Genomic DNA, 15,811 nt, shown 5'->3' on the forward strand with positions numbered 1-15,811 from the left:
TCTAACAACCGGTTCTCCGAACTGCTTAGAATGTTAACAACTGGTTCTAGCGAATAGGTGAGAACCTATAGAATCCCACCCCTGCCGGTTTTCTCCCACTGAGAAGGTTCCGTATCCCATCCAATCACAAACCTGGTCCTGTTACGTCGCCCATAAAGAAAAGGGTAATCAAAATAATGCTGATGAAGGCTGCTGCAGGAGTGTCAATCTGTGGGGAAAGAAGGAAGCACTTGTGGGGTGATCATCAAAGCAGTAGTATTCCTTCCGGCCTGCCTGACTCCACATCTTCCACCAACTTCCTATCATCCACAGGGTTTAGGATCCTCCATCAATAGAAAACTGGTATGAACTCTACGAAATGGAGTGACTGGATGAAATTGACAAATCGGTGAAATTGACCAACTGGATGAAATTGAGGGATTGGTGAAATTGATGGACTGGTGCAACTGACCAACTGGGTGAAATTGACAAATTGGTGCAATTGAGCAACTAGGTGAAATTGACAGATTGGTGAAATTGACCAACTGAATTAAATTGATGGAAATTCATCAGATCAATTTTAACTGGCTGGGAAGATTTGTATGTGTGGGGAAAAAAAACCCACAGGGATGTTAATGAGGAGGGGCATTTAAATTGCCCCAGAGCTGAGAGCAAGAAGGTAACCTACCTTAAAAGTGAAGACTAGGGCAATATTTGAAAGGCTACACATCAAGAAGCCACTCAAAAGGAGAAATCTCCGCCCCAAGGAGTCGACGGTGCAAATCTAGAAAAAAAGGATTGACGGTTCAGGACAGCCAAGAACACAAACCAAAGGATCATCAAACGAAGGAGCCCACAATTCTTCATCAAGGCTGAAAATGATTCCGGTCTTTGCTTTTCCTATCGTGTTTTTGCTCATTTGAACTGCCCCCTGCTGGTTGTAGTGCTTGGGGTACATTATTCTAAGTTGGTGGGGTGACAGAGGTGGCAGATAATGCAAACAAGTGGGGATTCACAGTCGCTTACGGCTGTCAGAAGCATCAGCTGGATGATCAAGTTTCCTACCAATGGGATGAGATTCACAGCTTTGGTGGACAGTCCTAAAGTTTCATAGCTCTGCTCCGCAAAAGATAAAACCTGTAATCAAAGACAAAAGATGTGTAGATAGAGGCACACATAGAACTTGGTTCAGGCTCTAAAAGCCCCTGTTGCAATTCTTCTATGTAGATTCGTCTCCGGCAGACAGAATCATGCCAAACTAAACCATCATATAGCTTAGACTCTGGGAACTGTTAAGGAGGAACCATCCTCACCTTATTTCTCTCATACTAACTATCTCAACTGTGTTGTCTCTTGCTTCTCTGGAAGGCAGCTCCTCCCTCCTGGGAATCCAGGCCTCACTCCATCACACTTTGCCCTTTTGTAAAATGTAACAGCTGCTTCTGCTATCCTGGAACCCAGGAAGAGTCTGGATGTGGATCCAGAAATGCTGTTCCTGGCTACAAGCCAGCATTCGGCACTTTGGGGAAGGACAGAGACTCCAAAGTTGAACTGTGAAAAAGCAAAACCCTGTGCGAGATAGCTCAGGGAAGTCACTAACCGTGTTTATTTCCACCAATTGACTTCCACAGCCCAGGACCATGATGGTGAAGACATGCCACCGGAGGCTGCGGAAGCGAAGGAGTTTCCACAGTGTCATGTTCTTCTGGCTACTTTCGGCAAGGTGTTCCTGACGAAGTTCTTCCATCTCCTCCTCTACGTCTTCTTCCCCTCTCAGCTCCTTCAAGACTAAACGGGGAGGAAGAGGAGGAGAAGACAAGATGTGCAGAGCAGTATCGTGGTGGGTTTCCAAGCCCTCCATGCAATTGGTCTTAACCCTGGGGTTAAGAAGGGCTCGGATGGTCCAAGAGACCCTCATTCCATTTCACCAAGAGAAGGACTTCCCTGGGAGGCAACCTTTGGGATGATGGCTTCCGTCTTCTTCGGAGCAAGGAGTGTGGTGAAGAAAACTGAGGCTAAAGGGTTGACATCTCCACTTTTGTTAAGACAATTGTTAAGAATATCTGGCCAGATCCCCCCTATCTTCACCACCCTCTACGGAGGTGGCTTAGCCCTGAAGCCGGGTGGCTCGGGGCACTCCAGCGGCAAGCACAGGCAAAAACCGCGCACAATCGCGGATTCCTGCCTGTCCCGAAGCGCTGCAAACCGGAACTCCCCTCTGAAACCAGCGCCCCCACCAAAGTATGCAACAGACCAAAGGGACGTCCTAAACAACCATCCAAAATGTGGTCCCCTTATGGGCCCACGATTGGCAAAGGGACTACACTTGGAAGGAGCCACCAAGCCCTGCAGATCTCAAGGGCAGAAGCTGGGCTATCGGTCGGATCCTCCCTTCGGCCCAGCTGAGTGGCTCTAAGGCCGTAATGCCAGACTCACGTGGCTGTACCTTGTCTTGCTTTCTCTTTGTCGTTCCTCTGCAAGTACAGAAACCTTGGACTTTCTGGAGAAGGCAGCAACAATATACTACTAATTGTAGAAAATAGGGCTATAATGCCCACTAGTAATGAAAAATCTGTGGCAGAAAGAGAGAGAGAGAGAGAGAGGAAGGGAGGGAGAATGTTAGAAATAATTTTAGAAGTAACCTTCCTCTTTTCTACTTCCTCTTCTCTTGCTTTGATCCCTCTCTACGCTGGGATTTTTGACCATGGAAAGACACCTTCCCTGGCCTAAGCATGAGTTCAAGTTTGCAGCAAGGATGGAGGTGAAAGTGCTTACTTTCTTCATTTCCCCAGATTTGGGGACTGGTTAAGACTTGGACAAGAAGGTGTCCCCAGCTGAAGAAAAGGACTGTAGACGTCACCAAGGCCCCCCTTAGATTCAACGGAGAGATTTCAAGGATGTAGAGAGGGGCAGCGTAAGTAAACGTTCCTGTGGAGTGAAGTAAACCTTGCATTACAATCACCGCTTGCGTTCTAGCAAGCGCAGAGTTTAGGAGGAAAACATTTGTTAAAGTGAGTTTTGCCCCAATTTAGGACCGTTCATGCCACAGTTATTTAAGTGAACCGCTGCCGCTGTTAAGTTAGTCACAGGGTGGCCGTATGAATGCATCTTCCTCATTTATTTTGCTGGCCATAAGGTCATTAAGCGGGGATAACGTGACCTCGGGACACCGCAACCCTCAGTTGAATCAGTTGTCCAGCATCTGAATTTTGCTCTCACGACTGTGAGGATGTTGCCACTGTCATAAATGTGAAAATGGCCACAAGTCGTTTTTTTCAATGTCGTCGTCACTTTGAATGGTCACTAAGCAAACTGTCGTAAGTCAAGGGCCATCTGTACATTTCCTTCTACATCTACATTATTATTGCATTCATTACGGAGATTCTGCCCTGGGGGCATTCGCTGGCTTGTTTTCTTACTAACGGAAGTAATAACTGCATATAACCCTCAGAATATTTGCAAAGGACCATCCTGATTCCTAGGTGCCAAGACACCCACTGTCAGGCTTCTCCCGACTTCAGCGTTTAGGAAAGAAAGACCCTCAACTCCAATTATGAAGCGACTGGATTACTTTTACTAAACTCAAGAAGTTACAGGATAAGCAAAGCTTTGGTGGAGTTTCATATTCTATTCTCATGGCTCCGTCCTCGATCGGCCAGCCTGCTCCAGATCGACAGCTTTGATTCCTGTAACCTTGTCATCTCCGCTCCTGCCTCCCCAATCCTAAGGCTCTTTACTTTCCCAATCCTAAACTTCTAAATGAAGGGACGTTTAATGCAAAGACAGAGTTGGGCTCTTTCGTTTGGCTGCTTAAAATAAAGTACTCACGGACTCACCTGACCCTATTCCTACAAAAAAGCGAGTAAAGAGGCTGAATTCAAAGCGCCGGAATATTTTATCTAAACACAGGGTGGCGGACGAAAGAATGCTAACTCCATTGCTAATTAGGAGGGCGGATTTTCTGCAAAGAGAAAGAAAGATATATATATATATATATATATATATATATATATATATATATATATATATATATATATATAACGGAAGCAGGAAAACGCAAGAATTTCATTTATTATTTTTATTATTATTTTTTTTTGAGGGAACGATTAATTCCTGGAATTACAAGAAGTTATGCAAAATGCTAAAATACCTTCACGGGGAAGCTCTAACATGTGTGCTGTAACCATCCAGATGTTGGCATCAGAGGAATTAGAAGGGGAAGAGAAGATTAAAACTGGGGTTTGTTCTTATCACTGATGCTAGAAAGCCAAGCCAATGATTTTCCGAGCAAATAAACTTTTCAAAATATATAGAATATTAGCACAGTTGGTGATAGAAGGACGATTCGAACTTGTACTCTTACACAAAACCTCAGGGGCTTTGGGGTTTGTTTAGTCTAGTGAAAAGAAGGACCAGAGGTGACATGATATGGGGTGTTTAATATTTGAGGGCTGCCACACATGGAAGAGAGGGTCAGATTATTCTCCAAAGCACACAGCTCCTATTAATCTTGGTTAAATTAAACTTTGGTTCTCTTTTCAGTGGATCAAATTCTGTTATCTGGGGGTTAGGAGCTAAGTGGGTACGCAGGAAAGGGCTTCACTTTACATGCCAAAGGATGGCACCAACGCCAACAGAAACAGCCGAAATTTGGCACTTCATTGTATATCCACAGCCCAGAAATTTTGTTTAACCTGTGCCTACTGTACCTGCCATATCTGTCTGCCAAACAGCTCCAAAGATACACCCCAAAAACGCCTCCAAGCGGGACGAAAACGACAGCGATTAATATTAAGAACTGGAAATGGAAGGATTCTCTGTTGATTCCTTCCAGATTCACCATCTGGATCTTTCTCTTAAAAACAAAACCAAAAATGGAAAGCTGTATCAATAACACGCAACTGTGCTGCACTTCCCTCCCAGTTTCCTCCTTCCACCTCACCCACCAAGCCTGCCAGGTAGGCTGGCCAGCTGTGAGGAGAGGAGAGGTGGAGGTGAGAATGAAGACAAGAGAAAGAGTGGAGAGGAGAGGAGGAAGAGAGGACCAGAGGGGAGGGAAGGGCAGGGGAGGGGAAAGGAGGCAGACGATACCGTTTGAAAACCAGACCGAGTGGGCTAAGCCAGCACCTGTGTGCCACAAAAGCTGAGACACTGGGCCCATGCAGAGCATGGCAGTGGGTTGTGTGAATCACTGCCAAGTCCCAACCCAGCGACACCCAGCAAGGCTCACTTACCACAACGGGATGGGTGATAAGGTAGAACATGTACCCATACTGGAAAACCCCCAAACTGGACCCCAATAATGAGAGAACGAGCGAGCGGGTCAGTTTCTATGAAAAGGTGCAGGAGAGGAAAAACAACAACACAATTCCTTTAGCGGGAAGGACGAAAACCAACACAACACCCAGAACACATCTTAGACCTCCCCTCTCCTTTCACCCTTCCAATTTCCGACTTGGATGGGAAGAAAGCAGACCTTCTGCACGTGCTTTATGGTTAGGGGAAAGCGAATTATTTTCCCCGAGTTAGTTTGGACCCCTGGCATCTCCTGGTGGTGTCTCATTCACAAACCAACCAACTGAGACTTAGGAGATTCCAAAGATCGTCTAGGCACTGCAATTTTGTTTTGTTTTTTAAATACAGTTGAAAGCTGATCCTCTTCAGAAATTATTTATAATTTCTCTGCCCTGCCTTGCCTTGAAGCTCAGAAATAACCACAGATCAAGATGGACCCCAACCTCACCAGTTCTCCAAACTCACATCATTTCGGATTATGGGTTCCGGTTCCTCTTTGTCCTCCATCCTTCCGGGGAGATCGAGCAAAAACAGAAACAAAAAGCAAAGTCTTTCCCTTTGTTCATTCTTCCAACGTATTTACAAACGATTCTCCCCCCTGAATCCAGCCAGATAACCTCCCTAAAACTGTTCTCCCTGATAACTCCTGTTCCAAGGTAGACTGCCTCAGATCAGGGAGGCTCCATAGAGCCAGTCCCTAACAACGGACGGCTTTTCTCGAAGAGAAAATGAAAGGAAATTACAAATTTAAGCAAAGAGTTTTCACAACCTTTTCTTTGGAACGTTGCGTTGAGATCTTCCTCTTCAATTCCTAATTGTTCTAATAAATTCCCCCAATTTCTTGGCACGGTCCCTGACCCTCCATTGCTTCTCTGCCAGCCCGTTTAGGGGAAGCCAGTCTCCAAATTTTAGATTTGAAGGCTAGAAATGCTGCTTTAAAAAGCCAACTTACTATTTTGGGGTGGGATGTCTTAGAGTAAAAGGAGAAACATCACAGCTGTTTTTCCTTTCGAACCAAAAATCCTGGAGCAGCCGCGAGAACGAATCAGGGAAAAGAGGTGGGAACATTCCGGGAAAAGCGGAATGGCAGTTAGGCGGCTGTTTTGCATAAATTTACATCCAGGGGATTCCACGTTCAGGGGTTGAAATACCTGTTGCTAAGTGAAACCTTTGTTCTGTGAACATTGCCCCAATTTATGACCATTATTGACACAGTTGCTTAATGAATCACTGCAGTGGTTGAGTTAGCAACACGGTTGTGAAGCAAATCCGACTTCCCCGCTGACTTTGCTTGGCAGAAGTTTGCAAAAAGAGATCATAAGGCCCTGGAGCACTGCAACTGTCATCAATATTAATATTAATTAATAACTGTGAGTGGGATCTTGGAGTCCTAGCGACCAATCATTTAAATGCAGTAGCAGCCCAAAGAGCCAACACAGTCCTAGGCTGCATCAACAGAGGGATAGAATCGAGATCACGTGAAGTGTTGATACCACTTTATAATCCTTTGGTAAGGCCACACTTGCAATTATGCACCCAGTTTTGGTCACCACGATGTAAAAACGATGTTCAGACTCTAGAAAGAGTGCAGAGGAGAGCCACAAAGAGGATTAGGGGACTGAGGGATAAAACCTACAAATAATAGTTGGGTATGTTGAGTGTAATGATCAGTAGGACCAGGGGGGTGACATGATAGCAGTGTCCCAATATCTCAGGGGCTGCCCCAAAGAAGAGGGAGTCAAGCGATTCTCCAAAGCACCACAAGGTAGGAGAAGAAGCCATGGGTGCAAACTAATCAAGGATAGAAGCAACCTAGAATTGAGGAATTTCCTGACAGTTAACTAATGGAGCAACTGGCCTCCAGAAGTTGTGAATGCTCCAACGCTGGAAGTTTTAAACAAGAAATTGGATAACCATTTGTCTGAAGTGGTGTAGGGTTTCCTGCCTAGGCAGGGGGTTGGACTAGAAGACCTCCAAGGTGCCTTCCGAGTCTGTTATTCTATTCTAACAGGAGACAGTTGCCAAGCGTCTGAATCTTGATCACGTGACCATCATGGATGCTTCAACGGTCATAAGTGTGAAAAATGGCCATAAGTCACAATTTTCGGTGCCGAGAATGTACCAGGTTTCTTTTTATTTCCTTTTTGCAGCATGCAGTTGGGGTGGATTATTTGTCTAGATTTAATTTGATATTTGGGCCTCCCCCCAAATATCACAAATATCCACACAATTCCCCCCTCCCTTTTTAAAATTAGTGTTGGGTGTATGTTTTTCTATTTTGTATGTTATTCTTGTTGAGAAAACCAACACGCTCGCATAAACACAAAGACGCAACGCAGAGCGCAGGAAAGCATTTCCCATGGTTTTTACGAACCCTGTTAAATGCCTTTTTTAAAGAACAGGAACCGGCATGGAATGGAGGACTCCGTTTTGGGGACCAGTCCGCCTTATTAAATAAATTTGTGCTTGGGTGACATATTTTTCTTTGGGCCAGGATTGGGTAGAAACAATTTTTTCCCCCAAAATGTTAGTTTTGTCCTTCCTTTCGGCCTCCACATTGTAGCAGTTTTTTTGAGCATTGTTGCTTTTCCTAATTTGGAAGTTGGTTATATAAAGATATTGCGAGACAAAAGCAGCAGCAATCCATTCCTTATACGATGGGAGCTACAAGCGGAATTCTTCCCCTAATCTCCTCTAGGAAAATCACCTTGGCAGAAATAGGCAAGAATTATAGTTTCAAAGGGCAGAAAAAAATATTTTATGCCCCGAGGAATAAGATATTATTTGGAAGAGCCTGCTAAACTTACAACCCAATCTTTTTTCGCTGAACTACTGCAAAGGAGTTAAAAATAGTCGAAATAAATCCATTCCAGATTGAAGAGAGCTTCTGTTTTACTTCGTTTTTTTTAATTCCAGATCCATTTTGAAAACATTGAGAAGAAAGAGATTTCCTGTTTCTATTCAGCCATTATTTTTCTAGAATTTTTGAAAGTCGAGGCCACCATGCTGTCCTGGATCTCCTCAAATGTCTTGCCGTTGGTTTCTGGTACTACCCAGAAAATGTAAATAAAGGCAAAGATCATAAAAGGCCAGTAAAGGAGCAGGTAGTAGGTTCCAAGATAGGACTAGAGACAAAAACAAAAATTAAGAAATACGGTGATCAAACTTGGCAGGCCTACGAGACGCACAGAATTGCATGGTAAGGTCACTTCCGTACTAATAAAAAAAAAATCCCCAAGGAGTTTTTAAACAAATATTTTTTTTTACTATATTTTATTTACTTTTTAAACTTCCAAAGGGATTACAGCAGGGGTTTCCAACCTTGGCAACTTTAAGACCCGTGGACTTCAACTCCCAGAATTCCTCAGCCAGCAGCTGCTGAGGAATTCTGGGAGTTGAAGTCCACGGGTCTTAAAGTTGCCAAGGTTGGAAACCCCTGGATTACAGGATTACCTTAATCAGAAGAAACAGCAAGGCTGAAACAAAATGGATTCCCCAATTGATTAATCCAGAAATTACAAACGCAGATGCTCGGGATGACTGGAGGAACAATTCACCGATAATCACGGAAAGAATGGAAGCTGGAATGGAGAGAAGAGGTTGTATGTTTATTAAAGCAACAACCGCAAAAACTTCCCTTGGTCTTTTTCCACCTGCGAAGACTCCGTATCCCATCGATCACAAACCTGGTCCCGTTACAAAGCCCATAAGGAAGATGATAATCAAAACAATGCTGATGAGGGCCAATGAGGGGCTGTCGATCTGTGGGGAAGAAGGAAGCACTTATGGGGTGACCATTAAGGTAGTAACCCCATTTAAGAGAAACCTGGCCTGAACTCTATGTGAAATGGACCAACTGGATGAAATTGACAGATTGGTGAAATTGATCAGCTGGGTGAAATTGATGAATTGGTAAAATGGATGGGACTGGTGAAATTGGCCAACTAGATGAAATTCACAGATGGCTAAAATTGACCTACAGGTCAAAATTGACGAATTGGTGAAATTGACCAACTGGATGAAACTGATGGATTGGTGAAATTGACAGATTGGTGAAATGGATGATGAAACCGACCAACTGGATGGAATGGACCAGACCGATTTTATCTGGCTTGGGAAGGTTTGTGTGTGAGACAAAGCACAGGGTTGTTAACAGAAGGGCACTCAAGTTGTCCTGGTGCATAGAGAAGGAACGTAACCCACCTGAAAAGTGAAGACTAGGGCAATAGTTGAGATGCTACACATCAAGAAGCCACTCAAAAGGAGAAATCTCCGCCCCAAGGCGTCAACGATGCAGATCTAGATAAAAAAAGCAAAGCGGAAGAGATTTGATGATACGGGCCACTGGAGAAAAATCCTGAGAAAACCCTGGATAACCAAGGACACAAACCAATGGATCGTCAAACAAAGGAGCCCACAATTCCTCGCGGAGGCTAAAATAATCCTGGTCTTCGCTTTTGCTATCGTGTTTTCGCTGATTTGAACTGCTCCTGCTGGTTGTATCGCTTTGCTCTAAGTTGGTGGGATGATGGAGGCAGAAATACGAACAAACCAATAATCAAGTGGGGGATACGAGGTGGCTTACGGTTGTTAGAAGCATCAGCTGGACGATCAAGTTTCCTGCTAATAGAAGGCGCTCCACCGCTTTGGCCAACATTCCTACAGTTTTATAGCTTTGCTGGGCGAAAATTAAAATCTGCAATCAAAAGCAAAAGAGGAGCAGATGGAGACACACACGGAACTTGGGTCAGGCTCTAAAAACCCCTATAGCAACTTTTCTAAGTGGATTCATCACCTGCAGACAGAATCTTGCTAAACTAAAGCCCCTAAAGCTTAGACTCTATAGGGAACTATTAAAGCGGAGCTGCCTTCTCCCTGTTTAAGTATTTAAGATGTGTTGTCCATTATCTAATTGTCTAGCCTAATTGCATAGAGCTACTGCTGTTCGCTGAAGTGGCGTACAATAATACTGTATACAGCAGCACTGTATACCTTTTCCAGGTCACCAGTAGCATGGAATTTGTCCCCATGACCGAGCCCCCCTCATCTGTCTCCTTGAGTGAATGATGGGGTCTTTAAACAAGGGGTGGGGTTTGAAATGTTTAAGAACCAGTTCTGTGGGTGTGGCTAGGTGGGCATGGCCATGTGACTGGGTGGGCGTGGCTTTTTTTGGGTGGGTGGGGAAATTATTTTTCCCTTTATTGTCAGAGTACGATATGTGTATAATGAGATTGGTTGAGCCTCCCTTCATGCACACACACCCCCAAAAAACACAAATCACAGTGAGGACAGAAGTCGCTAACCTAATCCCAATCTTATTACACAAGGTGCCCTTTTGTGAAATGTAAACAGCTACCTCTGCACCCCTCTGGGGTCCTGGAGTCCAGGAACAGATAACAGATAATCAGAGTTGGAAGGGACCTACTAGGTCATCTAGTCCAACCCCCCCCGCCCAAGGACATTCTCACACCTGGACCATGGAAGGGAGGTCTCCAGACGACCAGATTGGACCATGTAACTAGGTCCAACCATGGAACCTTTAGAGTCAGTTTTCACCAGATATGCACCAATATGATTTTTCCAATAAAGCTTATCCTTTGAGGAATTAACCTGCCTCAGAGTTTTGCTCGCTACGGACTGATGGAACCCCGACACGCTATTCTCTCACACCAACTATCTCAACTGTCTTGCCTCTTGCTTCTCGCCCAAGCAGGAGACCCTACACCCCTTCTGACAAACGGCAGGCCAGTCTCTTCTTGAAAGCTTCCAGGGACGGCACTTGGAGAAGGACCGAGAGCCCAAATCTGAACCCCGGAAAAAGCAAATGGCACATCCGTTCTACGCGAGGTTGCTCGGGGAAGTCACTAACCACATGCGTTTGCATAAATCGACTTCCGGCAGTCAAGATCGCGACGGTGAAGACATGCCACCGGAGGCTGCGGAAGCGAAGGAGTTTCCACAGTGTCAAGTTCTTCTGGCTGCTTTCGGCAAGGTGTTCTTGACGAAGTTCTTCCATCTCCTCCTCTACGTCTTCTTCCCCCCTCAGCTCCTTCAAGACTAAAGGGGGAGGAAGAGGAGGGGAAGACAAGAACATGTACAAAGGGGCTACAGTTGGATGGAGCCACCAAGCCCTGCAGATCTGAAGAGCTATAGGCCTAAATCCTCCCTTTGGCCCAGGTGAGTGGCTCGTAAGGACATAAGGCCAGACGCACACGGCTGTACCTTGTCTTGCTTTCTCTTTGTCGTTCCTCTGCAAGTAGAGAAACCTTGGACTTTCCGGAGAAGGCACCAAAAGTATACTACTAATTATAGAAAATATGGCTGTAACTGCCACTAATAACGAAAAATCTGTGGCAACGAGAGAGGGACGGAGGGAGAGAAAGAGAATGTTAGAATGTCGTTGACTGCAATTCAGGTTTTAAAAGTAAACTTTCTCTTTTCTATTCCCTCTGCGTCAGGACAATGGAAAGACACCCTCCCTGGCTTAGCACGAGTTCAAGTTTGCAGCAAGGATGGAGGTGAAAATACTTACTTTCTTCATTTCCCCAGATCTGGGGGCTGGTTAAGATTTGAGACAGAAAGTATCCCCAGGTGAGGAAAAGGAACGAAGTGATCACCAAGGCTCCCCTCAGATTCAAGGGAGAGATTTCAAGAACGTAGAGAGGGACGGAGTAACTAAATGTTCCTGTAGAAGGGATTAAACGTTGCATTTCAGTCGCATCTTGAATTCTAGCAAGTGCAGAACATAGGAGCAAACTGGTCCTGAGATTTCTTGATTTGAATGTCCAAGTTAGGGAGCACTGTGGCATAACAGTGCTGTGCTGTCCAATTTAATCGTCACTTGTTCCTGCCTGGCGTTCGGATTTCGGCTGATATCTCGAAGCTGAACCCAGAGCCAAGAAATTAGAGCACGTGCAAAGAGGCCCTGCTATACCAGCCCTTTTCTCCCAACCTGCTCTTCCTTCTCATTTCACGGGTATGACTGCCGTCTCCTTACGACTAAACTTATGACTGACCTCACGGGGGATTCACTGCCCTGTTTTCTTACTAACGGAAGTAATAACTGCATATTGTACACTCAGAATATTTGCAAAGGACCATCCTGATTCCTAGGTGCCAAGACACCCACTGTCAGGCTTCTCCCATCTTGAGCGTTTAGGAAAGAAAGACCCTCAATTCCAATTGTGAAGCAACTGGATTACTTTTACTAAAGTCAAGCACTTATAGAGTAAGCAAACCTGGATCTCAATATTCCTGCACAAAGCCTGCAATTTTACCTCTTACCTGGCCCTCCCTGCTTGTCCAGTCCATCAGCGTCCAATGATATACACACTAGATGTTTTAGGAACAGCTTTGAGGATTGGCGCCTCTTTGGCGGTTTCACATTCCATTCTCACGGCTCTGTCCTTGATCGGTGGTCTGCTCCAGATTGACAGCTTGGGTTTCTGTCACCCTGTCATCCCCCCTTCCTACCTCCCCAATCCTAAATTAAGGGGCCTTTAATGTAAAGGCAGAGTTCAGCCCTTTTATTTGGGGGCGTATAACAAAGTGGTAAGGACTCACCTGTTGCTATTCCTACAATAAAACAAGCCAAGAGGCTGAACTCAAAGCTCCGAAAAATGATGTCAAAACACAAGATGGTAGATGAAAAAATACTAATTCCATTGCTAATTAACAGGGTGGATTTTCTGAAAAGACAGAGAAAGTGACTCATTCAAGGAAACAAGAATCACAAAAATGCTATTTTTTTTTTTAGTCCTGAACTACCAGCATGTAGCATCTTGATTGTCTTGTTTTAAAGGAACAATTCGTAGGAGATTATGCAAAACACAAAATAGACCTTCACCGTGAGTTTTAACGTGTGTGCTGTAACCATCCAGATGTTGACATCAGGGGAATTAGAGAGATGAAGTAGATAAGGTTAGAACTGGGATCTGTTCTTATTGCTGATGCTAGAAGGCCCAAGCCAATGATTTTCCGAGCAAATAAACTTTTCAAAATATATAGAATATTACCACAGCTGTTAATCTTGGTTAATTTAAACGTTGGTTCTCCTTTCAATGGATCAAATTCTGTTATCTGGGGGTTAGGAGCTAAGTGGGTAGGCAGGAAAGTGGATGGCACCAATGCCGACAGAAACAGCCGAAATTTGGCACTTTATCGCTATATCCACAGTCCAGAAATTCTAACCTGTGCCTACTATACCTGCCGTATCTGTCTGCCAGACAGCCCCAAAGATACACTCCGAAAAGGCGTCCAAGCGGCACCAAAATGATGAGTAATAGTAAGAATTTGAAACGCAGAGTGTCTTTCTTGCTTCCTTCCTTTTGAAGATTCAGCAATTGCAGCTTCACCTTAAAAACATAAATTGGAAAACTGCAACAAGAACTTACAACGGTGCTGCACTTCCTTCCCAGCTGCCTGACTCCGCTACACTTAACATCCCTATGGCTATCACATCCCTGGCCAGCTGACCGTCCCTAAAAAAACCCAGATCCTGAGTTATTCTTTGAAGGAATCTGGAGCAGAGATGCTAAATAATTTTTTTTTTATAAACTTTGGGACATTTCTTCCTGCTTTCCCTCCAAATAATGTGGATAAACATGAGACCTGTCAGATGGAAAACCACACTGGGCTTTTTTCTTGAATGAAAACAAACCATGGTTTCTCAAATCAAGAAGAAACTGGTCTTTCTGGGTTTTTTTTGAAGGCATTTCACTTCTCATCCAAAAAGCTTCTTCAGCTCTGACCGGATGTTGGGGAATGGAAGGATTTATATTCCTTGCGGACCGCTGGTCTTATTCTTACCAACCCTAATGCAGGAAGGCGGGTTGTGTGAATCACTGCCAAGTCCCAACCCAGGGCCACCCAGTGACACCCAGCAGGACTCACGTACCACAACAGGATTGGTGATAAGGTAGAACATGTATCCATACTGGAAAGACCCCAAACTGGACCCCACTAATGAGAGAACGAGCGGGCGAGTCAGTTTCTATGAAAAGGTGCAGGAGAGGAAAAACAACAACACAATTCCTTTAGCGGAGAGGACGAAAACCAACACAACACCCAGAACACATCTTAGACCTCCCCTCTCCTTTCACCCTTCCAATTTCCGGCTTGGATGGGAAGAAAGCAGACTTTCTGCACGTGCTTTATGGTTAGGGGAAAGTGAATTATTTTCCCCAAGTTAGTTTGGACCCCTGGCATCTCCTGGTGGTGTCTCATTCACAAACCAACCAACTGAGATTTAGGAGATTCCAAATGATTGTCTAGGCACTGCAATTTTTCTTTAAATATCCAGTTGAGAGCTGATCCACTTTACAAATCATTTATAATTTCTCTGCCCTGCCTTGCCTTGAAGCTCAGAAACAGCCACAGATCAAGATGGACCCCAACCTCACCAGTTCTCCAAACTCACATCATTTCGGATTATGGGTTCCGGTTCCTCTTTGTCCTCCATCCTTCCAGGGAGATCAAGCCAAAAAAAAAAAAAAATTTAAAAAAGTATTTCCCTTTGTTTATTCTTCCACCATATTTATAAATGATTCTCCCCCGAATCCTCTCCAAGCTGTTCTCCCTGATGACTCCTTTTCCAAGGTAGACAGCTGTGGATCAGGGAGGCTCTATCGATCCCTAACGACGGACGGCTTTTCTCAGATAAAAGGGGACAATCAAACAGTTTCCCACACCTTTTCTTTTGAATGTCGGCCTGAGAACTGCGTGTTCAATTCCTAATTGTTATAACAAATTCCCCAAATTTGTTTGGCACCCCACTTAACGCTCCACCGCTCCTCTGCCAGTCCATTTAAGGGAAGCCAGTCTCCAAATTTTAGATTTTTAAGGCTAAAATATTGTTTTTAAAAAGCCAACTTACTATTTTTTGGATGAGATAAGAGGAGAAAAAAACCACAGCTGTTTTTTTTTTCTTTCAAATGAAAAATGCTGGAGCAGCCGCGAGAGCCAATCGGGGAAAGGAGGCGGGAACATTCCGGGAAAAGCAGAATGGCAGTTAGGCGGCTGTTTTGCATAAATTTACATCCAGGGGATTCCACGTTCAGGGACTGCACATAATTTTTCCCAGCATTTTTGGTACAGAAAGTTTTTTCCAACGTTCCTCCGTATCTGAGCATCCGGTAATCACCTTGTGGTCAATTCTAAGCCAATTTTATTCAAACTTTCTTCCAAGTCCACCTAGATCAGTTTTTCATTATTTACCTAATTTAAATACCCCATTTTTCCATGAAATGGGTGAATTAATTGATTGAAATACTTTATTTGGCCAAGTGTGTTTAAACACACAAGAATTTGTCTCACAATTGAGTAAAAATTGTTACTTAAATACAAGAACGTTGTGAAAACAATTTTAAAAATGTAGCAAAACAATTGAAAACCAAAGTGTGGGGAAAAAAAACCTCTCACATTCACCGAGACACACTTTTGAAGCGTCTTTCTCATTCTCTCTAAATTGAACTGCTGGAGAAAAAAAATTAAAGCAGAGTAGAAAAAAAAGCCAAATAAAGAAAATTGGTTCCTTTGT

At 44.2% G+C, this 15,811-nt stretch overlaps 1 protein-coding gene across 3 annotated transcripts; it reads right to left on the bottom strand.

Annotated features, from left to right (window-relative positions):
* Positions 1 to 8,213: 8,213 nt before the first annotated feature.
* On the bottom strand, positions 8,214 to 15,199 carry LOC113446215 (solute carrier family 2, facilitated glucose transporter member 7-like). 3 transcript variants are annotated; one of them, XM_087914772.1, is made up of 13 exons: positions 15,149 to 15,199; positions 14,693 to 14,735; positions 14,171 to 14,266; positions 13,480 to 13,628; positions 12,838 to 12,962; positions 11,807 to 11,959; positions 11,497 to 11,622; positions 11,144 to 11,331; positions 9,860 to 9,970; positions 9,478 to 9,573; positions 8,961 to 9,036; positions 8,728 to 8,855; positions 8,214 to 8,399 (listed from the first exon to the last, which is right to left on the bottom strand). In XM_087914772.1, the coding sequence occupies exons 2-13, from the start codon at positions 14,732 to 14,734 to the stop codon at positions 8,232 to 8,234; spliced, it is 1,458 nt and encodes a 485-aa protein (XP_087770898.1). In that variant the 5' UTR covers position 14,735; positions 15,149 to 15,199; the 3' UTR covers positions 8,214 to 8,231. The 3 variants fall into 3 exon arrangements, with proteins under 3 accessions (XP_087770898.1, XP_087770900.1, XP_087770899.1); XM_087914774.1 differs by lacking the exon at positions 9,860 to 9,970; XM_087914773.1 differs by lacking the exon at positions 15,149 to 15,199 and having other exon boundaries at positions 14,693 to 15,066.
* Between the last annotated feature and the right edge of the window lie 612 nt (positions 15,200 to 15,811).

This window comes from Pseudonaja textilis, chromosome 18 (genome assembly GCF_049901715.1).
Source record: "Pseudonaja textilis isolate UNSWEBS1 chromosome 18, rPseTex1.2, whole genome shotgun sequence".
Lineage (NCBI taxonomy): Eukaryota > Metazoa > Chordata > Lepidosauria > Squamata > Elapidae > Pseudonaja > Pseudonaja textilis.